Source organism: Helicoverpa zea, chromosome 16 (assembly GCF_022581195.2).
Source record: "Helicoverpa zea isolate HzStark_Cry1AcR chromosome 16, ilHelZeax1.1, whole genome shotgun sequence".
NCBI classification, from domain to species: Eukaryota; Metazoa; Arthropoda; class Insecta; order Lepidoptera; family Noctuidae; genus Helicoverpa; species Helicoverpa zea.
Genome location: NC_061467.1, coordinates 10073167 through 10089022, shown reverse-complemented (window position 1 = coordinate 10089022; position 15856 = coordinate 10073167). Strand labels below are relative to the sequence as shown.

The window sequence follows — 15856 nt, the reverse complement described above, 5'->3', positions numbered from 1 at the left end:
ATCTCGAGTCAATCTGTGCAGTATGTTTAAATTGTTATTATGTATAGTTAATGTATGTGTTCAGTGAGAATTAGTTTTAATATCTTGATATTATTTAGCATAGAATACGATATCGCGTTAGATTTAGGTTGCTCTCCTGAGTCCTTTAGTTTTGCGTACTTTGAATTGTTTGCTTACAGAAATCATATGTTCATAGTACGTCGGTCATAATTATTGTGACAATCGTTTTTTTTTAAGTCGCTGTATTTTAAAAATGATTTACAAGACATAATACTTTTAAAAATACATTGCGCTTGTGATGAATAAAAACGTAAAAAAATCATCAAGAAATAAGTTTTTTTCAATCAAATTTTAAATCGATAAAATATGTATTTATGTATTCATTTATATCTCATAAATAGGCCTAAACCTTTCTATAGATTAAGCCCGTAGTTGATACAGGTCTTAGTATACTTTTGAAATATTTTACTAATGGATATTCGAGTGTTTAAAATTTTACAATGACGATGTCGCTAATGCACCATCACCTGTGCCAAAATATGTAAATATTTTCCATAATATATTAGTACTGTATTGAATATTTGTAACCAATCGTTTTTATCTTGTTACCTATATTTTATCATTCTTTATTTTATTGGTGGCAACACCACCGAAATATCGTCAACTACGATGTTAAATTGATGTTGATGATGATGACGGAAAAGATGTCGAAATTACAAAAAAAAAGTACTAAAAACAGATCAGTTGCCGCTAATAAAATAAAGAAATCAATCACTTCAACTTGTACTATTTTTGCACGTTATCCAATTGTGTAAGCAAATAAGCACTATGTTTAATTAAATAATAATCAAACACCATTGTTTTTCCATATAATATTGTAATCGTTGTTTAAAGTTTAGTCTTAAAGTCAATAGACATTCTTATACTGCCACACTGTTCAGGCTTTTAACTTATTAAACTTTAAACAATGCTGAAATTATTAATAAATCATTTCGAATAATGTTATACAAGAACTGTTTATATTGTTACATTAACTATTATTGCAAGGCTTCAATGAATTTTTAAACTACACTGCAACTATTTCTGTGATATATCATCCTTTCACAAGCTGCGAGGGAGAGTTGTTTAGAACTGACCATTTATTAATATTATACTTAATAAGAAATAACAATTGACATCTCACATAATTCTTCATTATTTATTTTAAGAAACCATGTGCCAAAAATGTTTTATCCATTTTAGTTATGACTAAAATCTAAGCAACTCTTCAAAGTACGTTTTAGCGGTCTATTCAAATTGGCGCGAATGTCTATGTAGTCTATGGCGGAAAACGCGCGAAATCGAGCGTAAACGCCATGTTTGAAGAGACCTATTAAAAATATGTAAAGTGCACTTTCAATTTCAGTTAGTCTACCGTCATCGCCTCTCACTAGGATTAAATAATAATTATTATTAAAATTTTGAATTTTAACCAATATTTGCGATGATAAAACATGGTCGTGTGCGAACAAAGCTGCAGTGACATCTGTGTGTTCGCACGCCATCATGGTTTATGAGATTTTATTGCATATTCTATGATTAATATCGATAGTGTAGTAAAAGTATTTCGATTTGTAGTATTACATTTGTCATTTTCAAGGATTTTGGGGCATGTAGCCATGTGCGGGGGAGTGTAGCCACTTGTAGGGGCGTGTAGCCACGTGCGGGGGACATAAGCCACGCGCGAATGTCTCTCGGTAGATCTGTGACTGGGATCTCTGGTTGTTTGTATGGATTTTCTCGAAGGTGAATGTCGATTGTACTCAACAATATAAATTTCTAATCCATTAGATTTTATTTGTGTTTTATTTGCAAGTTTTCCTTATCCTAAATATGATTAAACATTAAAATTATAACTTGATCTCGGTTTCACCTCGCATCACTTGACTCAACATTTGGTTGCACAGAGCTGCATACGGATTCAGTTCTACCACCTGGAAATACACATGACTATTAGATGAGAATTAAAAATCTACCGTACCTAGGTACCTACTTTTACTAGCGGGTTATGTCTAGTAAATAATAGTTTTATTTATGAGTGAGAGAGTCTGCCGGAAACAGGAGGTAAGTAATAAAATACAAGCTCAACTGGCTACTCATCGTTGTGACAATCTCAATGTTTCGTCAAAACCTGTACTGCGGGACATACTGCATAAAATGCAGCATTTAACTCGTTTTAAATTGCAATTAGTCGACTATGTAGCAAATTATCGAGCTTTCTAAAAACACGGAAGCTATATTAAATATCGATAAGAATATTAATTACGGAAATAGATAAAAACAATGTTAGAACCTGTTTCTTAGTTAGTAAAAAGAGATCCTACAAAAGCAAAAGTTCTCAAGAATGGAGGTACCTATAAATGTTGTTTACTCTTTCACGTAAAAACTACTGAAAAGATGAATGTTGTTAGCAGTAATTTTGCTTATACGCAGTGCTGCTTAGGTATATCTAATTGCTGGAAATAATACCGCGGTTAACAGTTAGTTAGCTTTATATACCTGTTTTTTAGCAAAGCTGCTGCCTAATTTAGCAGCCTCACTGAAGACAACTCTTGCGTCGTCATCGTTCCCTCGCTTGCGCAGAAGCACGCCGCGCTGACAGAGCGCCAGTGCGCGTGCGCGAGACTGCTTGCCTGCTGTCAGTTCCAGAGCACGGTCGAGATCGGTCATTGCATCTAGAATTGAAATATGACTTATTTTAATTGCAAAAAATCGTAATTTAAGTCTTTATGGAATGGTGTTTCTTTTATTTTACAATTTTTGGTCTCGAGTGTCTTTATTTCCGTATATAGACTACTAGCTTCTGCCAGCGGTTTCACCCGCATCCCGTGGGAACTACTTCCCGCACCGGGATAAAGAAGTAGCCTATATGCGTTCCTCGATAAATGGGCTATCTAACACAGAAATAAATTTTCAAATCGGACCAGTAGTTCCTGAGATTAGCACGTTCAAACAAACAAACAAACTCTTCAGCTTTATATAGTATAGATATAAAGATAGGTATGCCAATGGGTAGTACCTAACTTAGAGGCAAAGAAAATTTTATCAAGTAGAATTGCCTACCTACTCGCATGAATGCAGTTGACCGAGAAAGACAGCTATTAGTTTCTTCGAATGAGAATTCTTAAGGCAGCTATGCAATTTATTAAGTGGCTATAATACGGAAGTAGGTATATCGTGTAAAAATATCACCATGGATTTGAACTCATTTTACGTCAAAAAAGAAACACTAGTGCTGCCAATAGGATAGGTACGTCGTCACCACTCACCATCATCCTTCTTCATCATCCTCAACAGCTGTGCCCTGTCGTTGTACCCGGCTGCCCTATCGGGTGCCGCTTGCACACCCCTCGTCATCATCTCTAGAGCTTGCTCCAGTTTACCAGCCTCTGCTAACCTGACTCCTTCGGCGCATAGAGTTATAGACTCCTTGTATGCTTCGGTTGTCGGTTCTGGAATATTTTTCATTTATTTATTTAACGATTTATGTACACAGTAAACGCACATGACAGAAAAACTAATTAAATAGTAGTAATAGAGGTGCTTATTTCTAAAAAAAATCTCTTCCTGCAGACCCCCCAACATAGTTGTGGCTGCCAGTCTAACTGGACAAAGCTGAGTGCCAGTGTTTTACACGGAGCGACTCCCTATCTGACTCACTCGACCCAGTTACCCGGGCTACCTGATATCCCTTGGAGGGGTTGTCAGACTTTCTTTGACGAACTCGTCGAACGTTGCTTAACCTTATGACTTAACTTTCTCGTTATTAACTGCCTCGTTGGTCTAGCTGTCGCAAGTGCGGCTGAGCACGAGGTCTCGGGTTCGATTCCCGAGTCGGGCCGAAATCGCTTTGTGGGTTTTAGAAGACTTTCACAAAGCAGCCCGGAGCCTGGAAGCTGGTGATTGATACACCCGTGCATCGGAGAGCACGTAAATGTCGGTCCTGCGCCTGATCTCTTACCGGTCGTGTCGGATTGCCGTCCCATCGGGTTATGAGAGTGAAGGAATAGTGAGTGTACCTGTGTCTGCGCAAATGCTCGTGCACTTTAATATGTCCTGCGCAGTTGGCTAATCTCTTTACATGAGAACAGCCGCCGTAGCCGATAATCGGCTAGGAGGACATCATCAACCTTATGACTTTGACTTGGCCACGAGCTCTTTAATAATAATATATAGGTAGGTAAATATATCGATACCTATCAATTAAATTGCGCAACATTATCTAAGTAAGAATACAAATTAATTCATAATTGAAATTATAGAGTTACTGATAAATAATGTCGGGACACCTTTTCACACACGGTCGGTTAGCCCCATGGTAAGTTATTAATTAACTTGTGTTATGGGTGCTAACACAATTGATAAACTACATATAGCTACATATATACATATTTATAAATACATGTTGTAACACCCAGACCACGGCTAACAAGCATGCTCATCACACAAATGTCGACCGAGCCGGGAATCGAACCCGGGACCTCATGTTCGGCAGTCCGGCATGGTGACCATTGCGCCATCGAGGTCGTCAAAACTGATGATTGTTTTATGCTTGTAGCGACTTATTTTTTTATTGAGATGCAGTTTTTTCCAATGTTACCAGTTACCTAACATAATTTAAATTTAGTATTATGACCTGATTTCAACCACTAGAGTCTAGACTAGACTAACTACTCTTAAAAGTTCAAGATTACCTTCTTCATCTTCAAGGAACTGATCGCCCACATCTTCCACGACATCAGCAGCTATAGTCGCCGTCGGATCAAAGATACTCCTTAACACAGCCTTATCTCTCTCACTGAGATGATCTAACGCAGCCATCGTACGCGACTGTACTCTACCAAACACTGATGTCAACTGAACAGGATTGTAGAACAAGTTTATGTTAATAACGCTGTTAGTGACTGTATGTCGCCCCGTGAATGGACTTGAGATTTAGTAAATCGGTGTATAGATTTAATCTCATAATGTAAGAACCGGTTAGTTGCGTTAAAATGGTTAGTTAAAACGGTTATATAGTTGCATTAAAAGATTTGGTTTATTTTGATAAAAATCTTACAAACCACTTAAATGTAAGAATGATGTTAAAACTTGTACAGTTTCGTTGAGATAAGTAGGTACCGTTGCTCCTATACTTTTTTTCAAATCATATTCAAATAATAATTATGCAACTGTTTCTACTCACCTCGAGACGTACCAGGGGCCCGATTCTCCTAAGTTAATAATGTCAAAATCGAATAGAAATCGAATCGCAATATGATCGCAATAGCAGTTTTAACCATATCAGGCATTCTGCTACTAATAAAAGACCAATCGTATTCGATTGACATTTCGATCAGTCGAATCGAGTCGAACGTGAATCGTATGTTGCTTAAGTAAAATTAGGAGAATCGGGCCCCTGTTATTGTATTATACGAGTATTGGCATCTAGGAATTAACCACGGAGGACTAAAGACTAGCGGAGGTGCCCTAACGTAAAATCTCCTAACAAAGCAGCGCGCCAAAATTCGGGTGAGCGGGGGACGAGGAACGTTACTGACTCCACCCGAGCTCCACCCTTATACGCCTTTTATGGGAAGCCACCCATTTTTTGTAAATCCATCTAGCGTGGAATAGGATGACTAAAATCTAACCCTAAACTAACATCGACCACTAGTGACATACTAAAAAGTAAATACTCAAAGTTAATAATTCTTAAAAAATAGTAATTGAATTAGAAAGTCTGAAGAAGCATTCATTTGAAATGAACGAAGAAAAATAGAGAGATAAAAAGTTTAAAAAATAATACTTAATAAGTATTATCTTGTGCAGAGTACTTGCCTCACAACAATTTATTTACTCCCCCAGAAATGAAATAGGTATAATTCTACTAGGAATCATTAAACGGAGACTCGATTAAAAATATTTTTTATTCACCACGGGTCTAAAATACCCCCATGGCGTAATTTCGGTATCAACTTATGTCATTGTGTTAGTTCGTCTATTAGCCACTATGGCATGACAAGCATGAAAATTTGTTCTATTTGTTCTAGAACCGTGCTGATGATGACTGTTGTTATTTTCGATGTTGCCATATTATGAAATTCACCAAGAAAAATGGGAATTAAAATTATAGGGACAGTGTTTATCAAATAAGAGTTTTCACAACTATGTACCTATATCATAACGGCGCATCCACTAAATAGCAGACTTTATATGTCGGATGTTGCTCTGAGTAAAGGTACATTCAAAAAGTATGTACGGCAATAGAGATATAAATATGTAAAACATTGCTGATGATATATATAAATAAATCTACGCAAATTCTCGTCACATCTTATATTTAAAATAACACAGTATCTACCTAAAATATAAATAAATATTCCTTCTATACAGCGATAGACAGGAAAATCTTTGTTCATCCACCCTAACAAAGAAATTCATATTGACATATATCGAGAAATATTCTTACAAAAGTACTTTTTAAACTTTTTGTTTGTTTCTTAGAAACTAAAATAAATACATAGAGTTATGATTAATTTTAAGATAATTGCAGCTTTTTTATATAAGACCTTTTTTAAGAATGGGTGATTGAATTTTCGATGTCTGGTAGCACCTAATTTTGTAACGGGTCTCTCTGTCTTGCTTGATGAACACAATTTTACTTCAAATATTAAGTCGACTACTTACCGAAAGATGGTGTTTTTATAATTTTAAATTTTCATGATAATATATCATATGTTTTGGTTTGTAAATAATCTATAAAAAAACTTGTTGGGTGCAAGGAAAAATGAAGCTGCTTTTTAAGGCAAAAATTGGTTCCAATAATATACATTGATACAAGATTGATACGAAAATAATACAAATTCACTTAGAGGTTCTAGAAATGCAGCTATTCGACGACAGATGTCTCTAGCAAAACATATGTTTTAAAGTTAAAATATTACTTACACGTGAAATGTTATCCTATGGTATGTTTGAGTTTGGATCCTGAGCAATTTCTACAATTAATGATAGCGCATTTCATCGTTTTAATCGAGTAACAAATAAAATCACTTGAAATTGTGGTAAAAATACAACTATGACAAGATGTCAGTTAGACGTGAAGGACGGTATATGGGCGGTGTCCAGCCACGCCTGCCGTGACGTAGTCGTGACGTATTTGACCTACCTGAAGGCGCGTGACCTACCTGCGTTAGGGCATCTCCGCTAGTCTTTTCTCCTCCGTGGAATTAACACTCCCAAACCAACTAGGAAGCATTTACACCTTCAGAGATACCCTTAATTAACCAATCACTGAACGAATTTTACAAATAAGCCCTGTACCTAGTTCTTCAGAACAGCGCGTTCAAGCAAACAAACAGACTCGACAGATTTAAATTATTAGTAAGCAGGTATCGATTATGCTGAATGTTATGAGAATATCAATTCATGTTGATACAAATTATGTGTTCTGGAGGCAAACTTCCATCAAGATTATGGTAATTTTAAAAACTGGTTGGATACTTGTTTATTTTCTGCGCAGAACGAACTGACGAGATTATAATCTCAGTTACGATTAATTTAATACAATATCTTAATTACGATGCAATCTTCATTATTTGTCATAGTACATTTAATTGGATTAATTCCCACGAGATATTATAGTGCAGTCATTGAAGCGAAAAATACGGTCTAACCTCCGAATTTTTTTACTGTGAACCGATTTGCATGAAATTTTGGAATTAGGTTCATCTTACCCTTAACTTCAAAAGTGAATATGATTTGAACTCCGCCACCCCCCCTGGGGGTGGTTGCCACCCCTTCTTTGGGGTGAATATTATTTTTGCAAAATAACCTCGGATATCGATAGAAGACCTAATTTTAAGCAAAAGTTGTCTTTAAAGTTTAAAAAAAAATCCAATACTTTTCAAGTTATTGGCAATTGAAAATTCGCAATTTTTTCACGTTTTTCATCGGTTTTTTGCAAATATCTCCAAAAATATACGTTTTATCGAAAATGTATAAAGAACAAAATTGTAGCAGGTAAAACAACGAACAATTTGTTTTTTTATAAAGTGTTCTAAGTGTAATATTAAGCTAGATATTAAAGATCAAAGCCGTTTTTTATTTTGTCTGAAATTTAATCGACGTAGTTTATGCCATCTATTATTTTAGTAAGTTGATCAATTTACGAGTTTTATTATTTTCCGGTGACATATATACACATTACAATAGTTGTGACTCTTTATTATACTGCCTACTTTCACATTGCTCCAAATATTGACACTCCGAAGTTTTCAGTTACTAAGTAGAAAAAAATATGACAAGTTTTTGGACCATAACTCCTTCAATTTTCATGCTATCACAATTTATAAAAAACCACTGTAAAAGTAATTAAAGTTCGGCCATTCAGAGAATGCGTTCCTGACACGTCGCGATTGAACTGACGACGTAACTACATTCATTGATTATTGATATAATAATGTTGTTTTAATGCTCCTCAATTGTTAAAACGGTAAACAACCAGCAAAAATATTTTTATCGTAACTGCAACGCCATTGCAAAGTTACGTCGTCAGTTCAATCGCGACGTGTCAGGAACGCATTCTCTGAATGGCCGAACTATAAGAGAGCTACAACATCCATCATTGCAATATATAGTAAAGAACTTTTTTCTAAAACGGTGAAGGGTTAAAGGGCTTAAGAGAGGCTGTGATTGCGCTGCCACGCGCTCTTTAAACAATCATATCTCCGTCAATTTTTGTTCGACAGAAAAAACAAACAAACCAAATTGTTTGTCAGAATAATACCTAATTTTTTTTTCAGTACACTTTTATACGTATCTGTCGTAATTTTTGAGATATTATGAAAAACAAGTGGGTTTTTCTTTAATTTGAAATTTTGTTCTTTTCGTTAATCGTGACTTTTTTGAAAAATATCTGTCCTGAAGCAGCCAAACTGATACTATCTATCAAACTCTTCATAATAAAGTTAATCCTAGGCGGAATACGATTAATTTTAATTTTGGTGGAAATGGCACTTATGAAACCCATTGATTTAAAAGAAAAAACATAAGATGCTCCCCTTATTTGCAATACAGCTCACTTATTTTACGTGGAAAAGACTTTTAATAGTGCTCATCTTAAAGCTTATTTCAAGCACTACAAAACCCATTTGTATTAGAATGTATAAAATGCATCTACTCGCCGCTACATGGCATTGACCACAACGATTAAATTTCAGACAAAATAAAAAACGGCTTTGATCTTTAATATCTAGCTTAATATTGCACTTAGGACATTTTATAAAAAAAACAAATTGTTCGTTGTTTTACCTGCTACAATTTTGTTCTTTATACATTTTCGATAAAACGTATATTTTTGGAGATATTTGCAAAAAACCGATGAAAAACGTGAAAAAATTGCGAATTTTCAATTGCCAATAACTTGAAAAGTATTGGATTTTTTTAAAAACTTTAAAGACAACTTTTGCTTAAAATTAGGTCTTCTATCGATATCCGAGATTATTTTGCAAAAATAATATTCACCCCAAAGAAGGGGTGGCAACCACCCCCAGGGGGGGTGGCGGAGTTCAAATCATATTCACTTTTGAAGTTAAGGGTAAGATGAACCTAATTCCAAAATTTCATGCAAATCGGTTCACAGTAAAAAAAATCGTAGCAATAATGCTTCAATGACTGCACTATTATTACAATGGTAAGGATCGTAGAAGTAGTATCGTAGTAGTAGTCGCTGAAGAGGTACACATAGTATACACAAATTGAATGTCGGCAGTCACCTTGTACACACAGCGCATTATCATTTTGATTTTTATTCTTACCCCGACTTTACACTTGTCAATTGCTTCCATAAAAATAACGTACCTAATTAACTTCCGTAACTTGTAAGAAGTTCTAAGAAATTACTATAATCAACTTATGATGGTATTTTAGACATGCAAAATCGTAATATAACTAAATCAAGCTACTAAAAACTATAGGCAAGTGTAACGGCAGGCTTCTGGCTTAAATAAGCTACACGTCATACGAAGTCTTGTTAAGTAAACCGTGTTATCGTTAAGGAACAAAATAAAACAGACTGTGAGATGACTAATATTTTATTTTAAAATAAATTATTGTTACAACAACGTTTGTGTTTGACAAGTTTGTTGTTCTAGCCGGTGTTACGTACGATCAATATCTATCATTACTATGCACATATTCGGTTGTAGGTATAAAAATGTTTATTATAGGTAATATACTACAAATAAAAGACACAGTTGGTTCTCACCTCTTTTTGTAACCTTGTTGGGTATTAACCATTAGGGTTGAGGTTCTGCGATAACCAATTTGGTTGCGCAACCTAAGTGTCCTTGAGCAACCCTTCTAGGGGGTTAAATAGCCTGAATAGTAACCATAGTCATAAGAAACCCTAAAATACTTTACATTCCGCACTTCATCAGTAGATTTTCTACTGATTAGTGTTGCCAGATGTTGTACTTTTGGCGGGATTTTGAGACATCACCGGCTTTTCAGTCATCCCAGAATATACATTGAAATCCAGCTTATTCATCGTATTAGCAAAAGTGGAAATATTTATTTGACAGTAAAAAGCGCGCGAGGTGATCGGCATAAATGCATTTTCAACTCAACCTTTTAAGAATTTTCCCACTTTTCATTTACGCACCTGGCAACACCACTACTGATTCATTCTTTCAATGTACACTTCGCCGTCCAAGTAGCTACAAGTGTTATTATTCAGTACAAAATACTAAATAACAAGAGAATCTTATAAATAGGCGCGTCGACTAAAGTATAAATAATGATTATAATTTCAATTAACATTACTATTTTGATACATGCATCCTTGGAAATATAAAGAATGAAATAGCATTTACCAGATACTCAAAAGTTTTACACACAGCTAACGCCATCTAGTTTTTACTTAGGTAACTATTTATTTATTTATTGCAAAATGTATACAGATGCATCTTATGCTAGGTACACATTACCCTGTTACTATTTAACAAGGTAACTATTTATAGTATGATTAAGCCTGTACCGCATAGAGGGATAAGAAGCATACCTCATTCTGTTAGTAAAAAGGATGATATTAGCTCTAAAATTTCAATGGAGCCTTATTGTTTATTTACGTTACATAAGCTATAAGTAAAATCTATATAATGATAGTTGCTTGTAGGTATTCTTTCCGTATTGGTACCTCTGTATTTTAAATATGGCGAGCCGAATCTCAGTTTCCACTAAAGCGAAGCGGAGAAGTTTTTAAATAACAAATAGAAATTCTCTGCTCAAGGATACTATTTCTTTTGAGTACTAGAGTGGGCGAACGCGAGATGTGAATAACAAAATTCTATTGGTTGATTAAAAACTTTTCCGCTCCGATTTGGTGTAATCTAGGCCTGCAGGAATTTGAAAAATGGGCCTGTAACGGTTTTTAGGTTAGCGAACGCACGACGTTGTTTTACCAAGCACTGTATCGATGCGTTTTGCTCGCTATTTTTATCTTTTTCACACAATACTTATAGGACGGAGCCTCTTTTATATCTCAATGCGAAAGCAATAATTATGAAAGTGTTAGTGAATCATTTACTGCAGATTTTTATAATCTTTCCATAATATAGATAGGATTTTGACATCAACCTCATACGAGTTATGTCAAATTCTTATATCTAATAAGCAAATCTACAAATAAATAGGTTATTAAAATCCGTTAAATGATCTAACCTCATAAATGGCACATAATAAATATCGGTGGTACTTCCATCAGTTAGTGAAACCCTTGCAAATGATTTTGGCACCTTTAACCGAGTCAAGGTAAAATTTTGACCGTTTTTGGCTATCTAGTTAACTTGGCTCTGGTTCAAAGAAATATACATATTCAATACATGTACAGAATACCCACAAAACATACAGTAATGAGTATTTTAATGCGAGGTTTTATGCAAGAACTTGTGTATTTTTGTGGGTAATCTGTTTATGTATTTTTTCAAAAACAGCAATGGACTGACCGAATATTTATAGAATAAAACCCGTTTTTTTTTAATCTATGCCTCTAAATAAAACTCATACTCCATGTATAAATATCAATGTCTTAAATAGGCATAACATTTTACATAAAGTATGAGCTAAATATCTCTGTGACTCGCAAAAGGAAAGGAATGGCATTACAGTAACTATCATGCAATTTTCGCTGCCAAGAGCATAGTATTTCATTCTTTATATTCCCAATCGAATTTATCCTAGTCAATGTTCTACTTAAGATGTTCTAAAACTCGATAATCTATCCCTGTACTTCTTATAACGAAATCTACGTTCAATATTAAAAGTACATGTCAAATGATAAGAGTGTATTTCCGTATATTCACAGTCGAGTTAAGGTTTGCAATAGACAATATTATTCTATATCACAATCCTTGTTATATTATGTAGACTTAAACTAGCGTTGGTTTGGTGCGACCAACATTATTTTGATTATATTCATTTTATTTAGTATGTACCTAGCATATAAGCTAATAAAATGACTACACTAAAGTATCTTTACTTTGTAATAAAGATTTTAAGATACTTAAAATTTATCCTACAATGTAGGCTTAGTGACATCATCGCAGTCTTATTGAGACAATATTTATAAATAATATCGCTTATTATAATTATAATCAAAATAATATCTGGTCAGATCACATACACACAATATCAGTCACACTTTAAATGCAAAGTCACACAGTTTGTGTAAACTCCATTGCTTGATCATAAAGGTCATAAGTGCCAAGCAATTTTATGGCATTTTTGACTATTTAAATAGTGTCATTCACTCATATACCAAATGAGGGGAATTTAATAACACAAAAAGATGTTAAAAGTCAGAATTCACACAAACAATGTGTAAGCATTGAAAAACTTAACATATTAAAATAATATACTATAAATATACAATTATTAGCAATATCTTATCCTAAAAATACGCTATACATGTAGAAAAACTGTATATAAAAAGTTTAATGCTAAACTTTAAATTTTTAGTAATATATAAATTGTATTCACACAATGGTAAGTTAATTATTCCTTAAATTCATTCAATTTTATCGACAAATGAAATTTTAAACTTGAAATGTAACTTTAGATTATGCTCATATATGTTAAAATATATGTAAATGCATACATGCAATTTAGGTAGAGTGTCTATTTCATCAAATCTCATCTTAACATTGTATTACAATGTTTTGTTTGTTTTTAACCTTTAATATTAACAATAACATTGTTCCCTGAAGTGAGCACTCTTCAATTTTAAATATCATTTCACAATTTTTAATTCAAACCTTATATATTAGAATTTATTTAAAATGGGTGTATTATGATCAATATTACAATTGACATTAGCAAAATTATGTCTATTTACACTTCTATTAATGCAGCTGATTATTAAATTGAAATATGTTTGAGTGTGGTAACATAACCAGAATGTACTCTTATTATTCATTTACACTAATTAGTGTAAATTTGCCTTTACTGAAGCATAACTGTATGTATTTAGATCATTCCGGGACCTTAGCTAATTATAATGTTGCTAACCATTATAATGTATGCTAAATCAGTCTACTATAGTTGGGTAAGAGGCATAGCAACTATGAAGACTCCTTACAAGCATAATTGTTGAATTCATATAACGTTTCTATCTTCCAATCATGAAATTCAATCCCAAAACAATGATCGAGTTTTTCATTGTAAAATACAAACATAATCCAGTCTTATGTTCTATAAAAAGTACAATAGACCTCAATCGAATTTGGCAAAGAAATCAAGTGACTTAATTAAAAAATTAAAAACTGTGAAACAAATATTATGCTAATATCAAACACAACAGCACAACTGGTAATTTTACATTATCGGATAAATCGAATGGATGGAAGTGAATTACGTCTTTGTGAGTTAGTTGAATATTGTCGGTGGTGCTACCTTTTTTGGAATCCCTTTGTGCCATCGGGGCCTCGAGGGGTGCGGATGACGAGGACGCCCCGGGGAGGTGGGGATGGGAACACTCCAGACACTGTGGCACCGGGAGGCAGGCGTGTGAGGACTTTACGTTCCCTTCCTTTGGTATTATTGTCACTTTGAGGAGTCTTTGTCTTATTACTAGTATTTTGATTGTCATTGAGATTGTTTGCTTGTAGTTTGTCTTGTAGTCGGCTTAAACTGGAATGGAGAAAGAAAAATGATTAATGCAAACAGGTAATGGGTTATGTTAAAAAAGCTCTATTTGATATGGCATGTTACAACTGTCACATAAACTTTGTGGACATTATTTTGACTATATATGCTCCTATTTTGTTATTTTAATTGGGTTATTAGATTGAATTTCAAATATAAAGATCAAAATGTTCATAAGTCAAATAGTCAAGTACAGTAAAATTAAAAAAACTATCTGCTAACTTATTGTTTGATGCATGTTTTACAGAATTTTCTATTTGTTTATTTTTCTCAAAATCTTCAAAATCAAATACACCCAAGAAAAAGGCCTAAGTCAGGAATCAAACCAACAATTTCAGCGTTTCACCAACATTCATTTGTTTAGCACATAATTCAGATGTTCCCAATACATATTATTGTCACTTATACCTCATTAATAGTACTGAAAATCAATGACAAGCTATAATAAACACTAACTCCTACACACTAGACATGTTTTTGTCAAAATAGACATTTGTTGATGTTATTCGATACTGCAGCTTATTTTTGTGCATGTGTGTGTCAATACCAAACTAGGAAATGCATGAAAATGATAATTAAAAATTTACATAAAAGCTAGTAAAGATTATTTAGTGTATGAATTAAACTTATATTTTAAAATAAATAGTTAAGTAATTACATCAATCAAAGTGAGGGTTTTTTGCTCTTGTGTCTGTAACCCTGTTCTAGATATATTCAAATATTTTATAGTCAGAAAATCAAATGTTAAAGTCTACAGGTTCTCAGTGACAGTGAAAATATGATAATAGAACACAAATGTGAACTTGAACACAAGTAGATGCTCTTGATACCTCCTGTACCAAGATAAGCTAAATTTGATTAAGAAATTCCTTCACAAGAAGATTAGAATATATCACAGAATTGTCAACAGGGTAGTAAAAACCGTAAAATCAGTGTTGGACATTCAGAATAATCACAATTACTACGGTTGATGTTTGATTTGTCACCCAGAACAAACCTTGTAACATGGTGTTATGTAAAACAGTATCTCAGTGTTTTGTAAATGAAACCGGCCTTACTTGTCGTCAATGACGTCTTCGGGGCTCCGAGCTTCGCCCAGAATCCGCAGCCGAGCCTCTGCGTACTCCTTTTGCCTTTGTTCAAGAGTTTTAACCGGGCGGGCGCGATTCTCGCCGTTCAGCTGGCCGCTGCCCGATGACGACGGCCTCTTCAGGATACGGATAGCTGGCTCCGGCATCACGCACTGAGATCCAATACACGCGCTCTCTTCAACAGTAACCTTGCAACCTTTGAGTGAAGTTTGCACTGGCGCGCAGTCACTTGACATCAGCCTGATCTTCTGGTCCAACTGAAATAGACAAACCCACATGTAAATAACTACGCGGCGGCCAACCCCGACGCCGGATACGTCCAGGTTCGGCTTTCACAGTTACACTTACGCCAATTTCGTCCATATCCTCCCAACTTTCACATACGTCAACTTCATCTTGGGCCGCCATGTTGACTGACTTCAGTGACGTTGCCACATAAAAAAAGGCGGCAGATTTAGTACGTAACCGTATTACGCAAGTTACGGTTTTTAGATTTTACAAAACATTGTTATGAATTGCCATATTAAATAAATCGATTTAGA

At 34.4% G+C, this 15856-nt stretch overlaps 2 protein-coding genes across 2 annotated transcripts; both read right to left on the bottom strand.

Moving 5' to 3' along the window:
* Positions 1-857: 857 nt before the first annotated feature.
* Positions 858-9884, bottom strand: LOC124637422 (tetratricopeptide repeat protein 36 homolog). The gene is made up of 5 exons (XM_047173898.1): positions 9840-9884; positions 4734-4896; positions 3309-3491; positions 2539-2714; positions 858-1973 (listed from the first exon to the last, which is right to left on the bottom strand). The coding sequence occupies exons 1-5, from the start codon at positions 9867-9869 to the stop codon at positions 1890-1892; spliced, it is 636 nt and encodes a 211-aa protein (XP_047029854.1). The 5' UTR covers positions 9870-9884; the 3' UTR covers positions 858-1889.
* Positions 9885-10099: 215 nt separating this feature from the next.
* Positions 10100-15735, bottom strand: LOC124637423 (SUZ domain-containing protein 1). Its single transcript, XM_047173899.1, has 3 exons — positions 15663-15735; positions 15282-15571; positions 10100-14208 (listed from the first exon to the last, which is right to left on the bottom strand). The coding sequence occupies exons 1-3, from the start codon at positions 15720-15722 to the stop codon at positions 13968-13970; spliced, it is 591 nt and encodes a 196-aa protein (XP_047029855.1). The 5' UTR covers positions 15723-15735; the 3' UTR covers positions 10100-13967.
* Positions 15736-15856: the final 121 nt, after the last annotated feature.

Excerpts from the sequence above, each read along its gene's own strand:
- LOC124637422 (XM_047173898.1), bottom strand. The coding sequence starts at position 9,869 with ATGGAAGCAATTGACAAGTGTAAAGTCGGG. Across the intron at positions 3,492-4,733 it reads GTTCCTTGAAGATGAAGAAG|AACCGACAACCGAAGCATAC; the intron begins GTAATCTTGAAC and ends AAAATATTCCAG. Across the intron at positions 1,974-2,538 it reads GCAGCTTTGCTAAAAAACAG|GTGGTAGAACTGAATCCGTA; the intron begins GTATATAAAGCT and ends GTGTATTTCCAG.
- LOC124637423 (XM_047173899.1), bottom strand. The coding sequence starts at position 15,722 with ATGGCGGCCCAAGATGAAGTTGACGTATGTGAAAGTTGGGAGGATATG. Across the intron at positions 15,572-15,662 it reads AGGATATGGACGAAATTGGC|TTGGACCAGAAGATCAGGCT; the intron begins GTAAGTGTAACT and ends TGTCTATTTCAG. Across the intron at positions 14,209-15,281 it reads GAAGACGTCATTGACGACAA|TTTAAGCCGACTACAAGACA; the intron begins GTAAGGCCGGTT and ends TCTCCATTCCAG.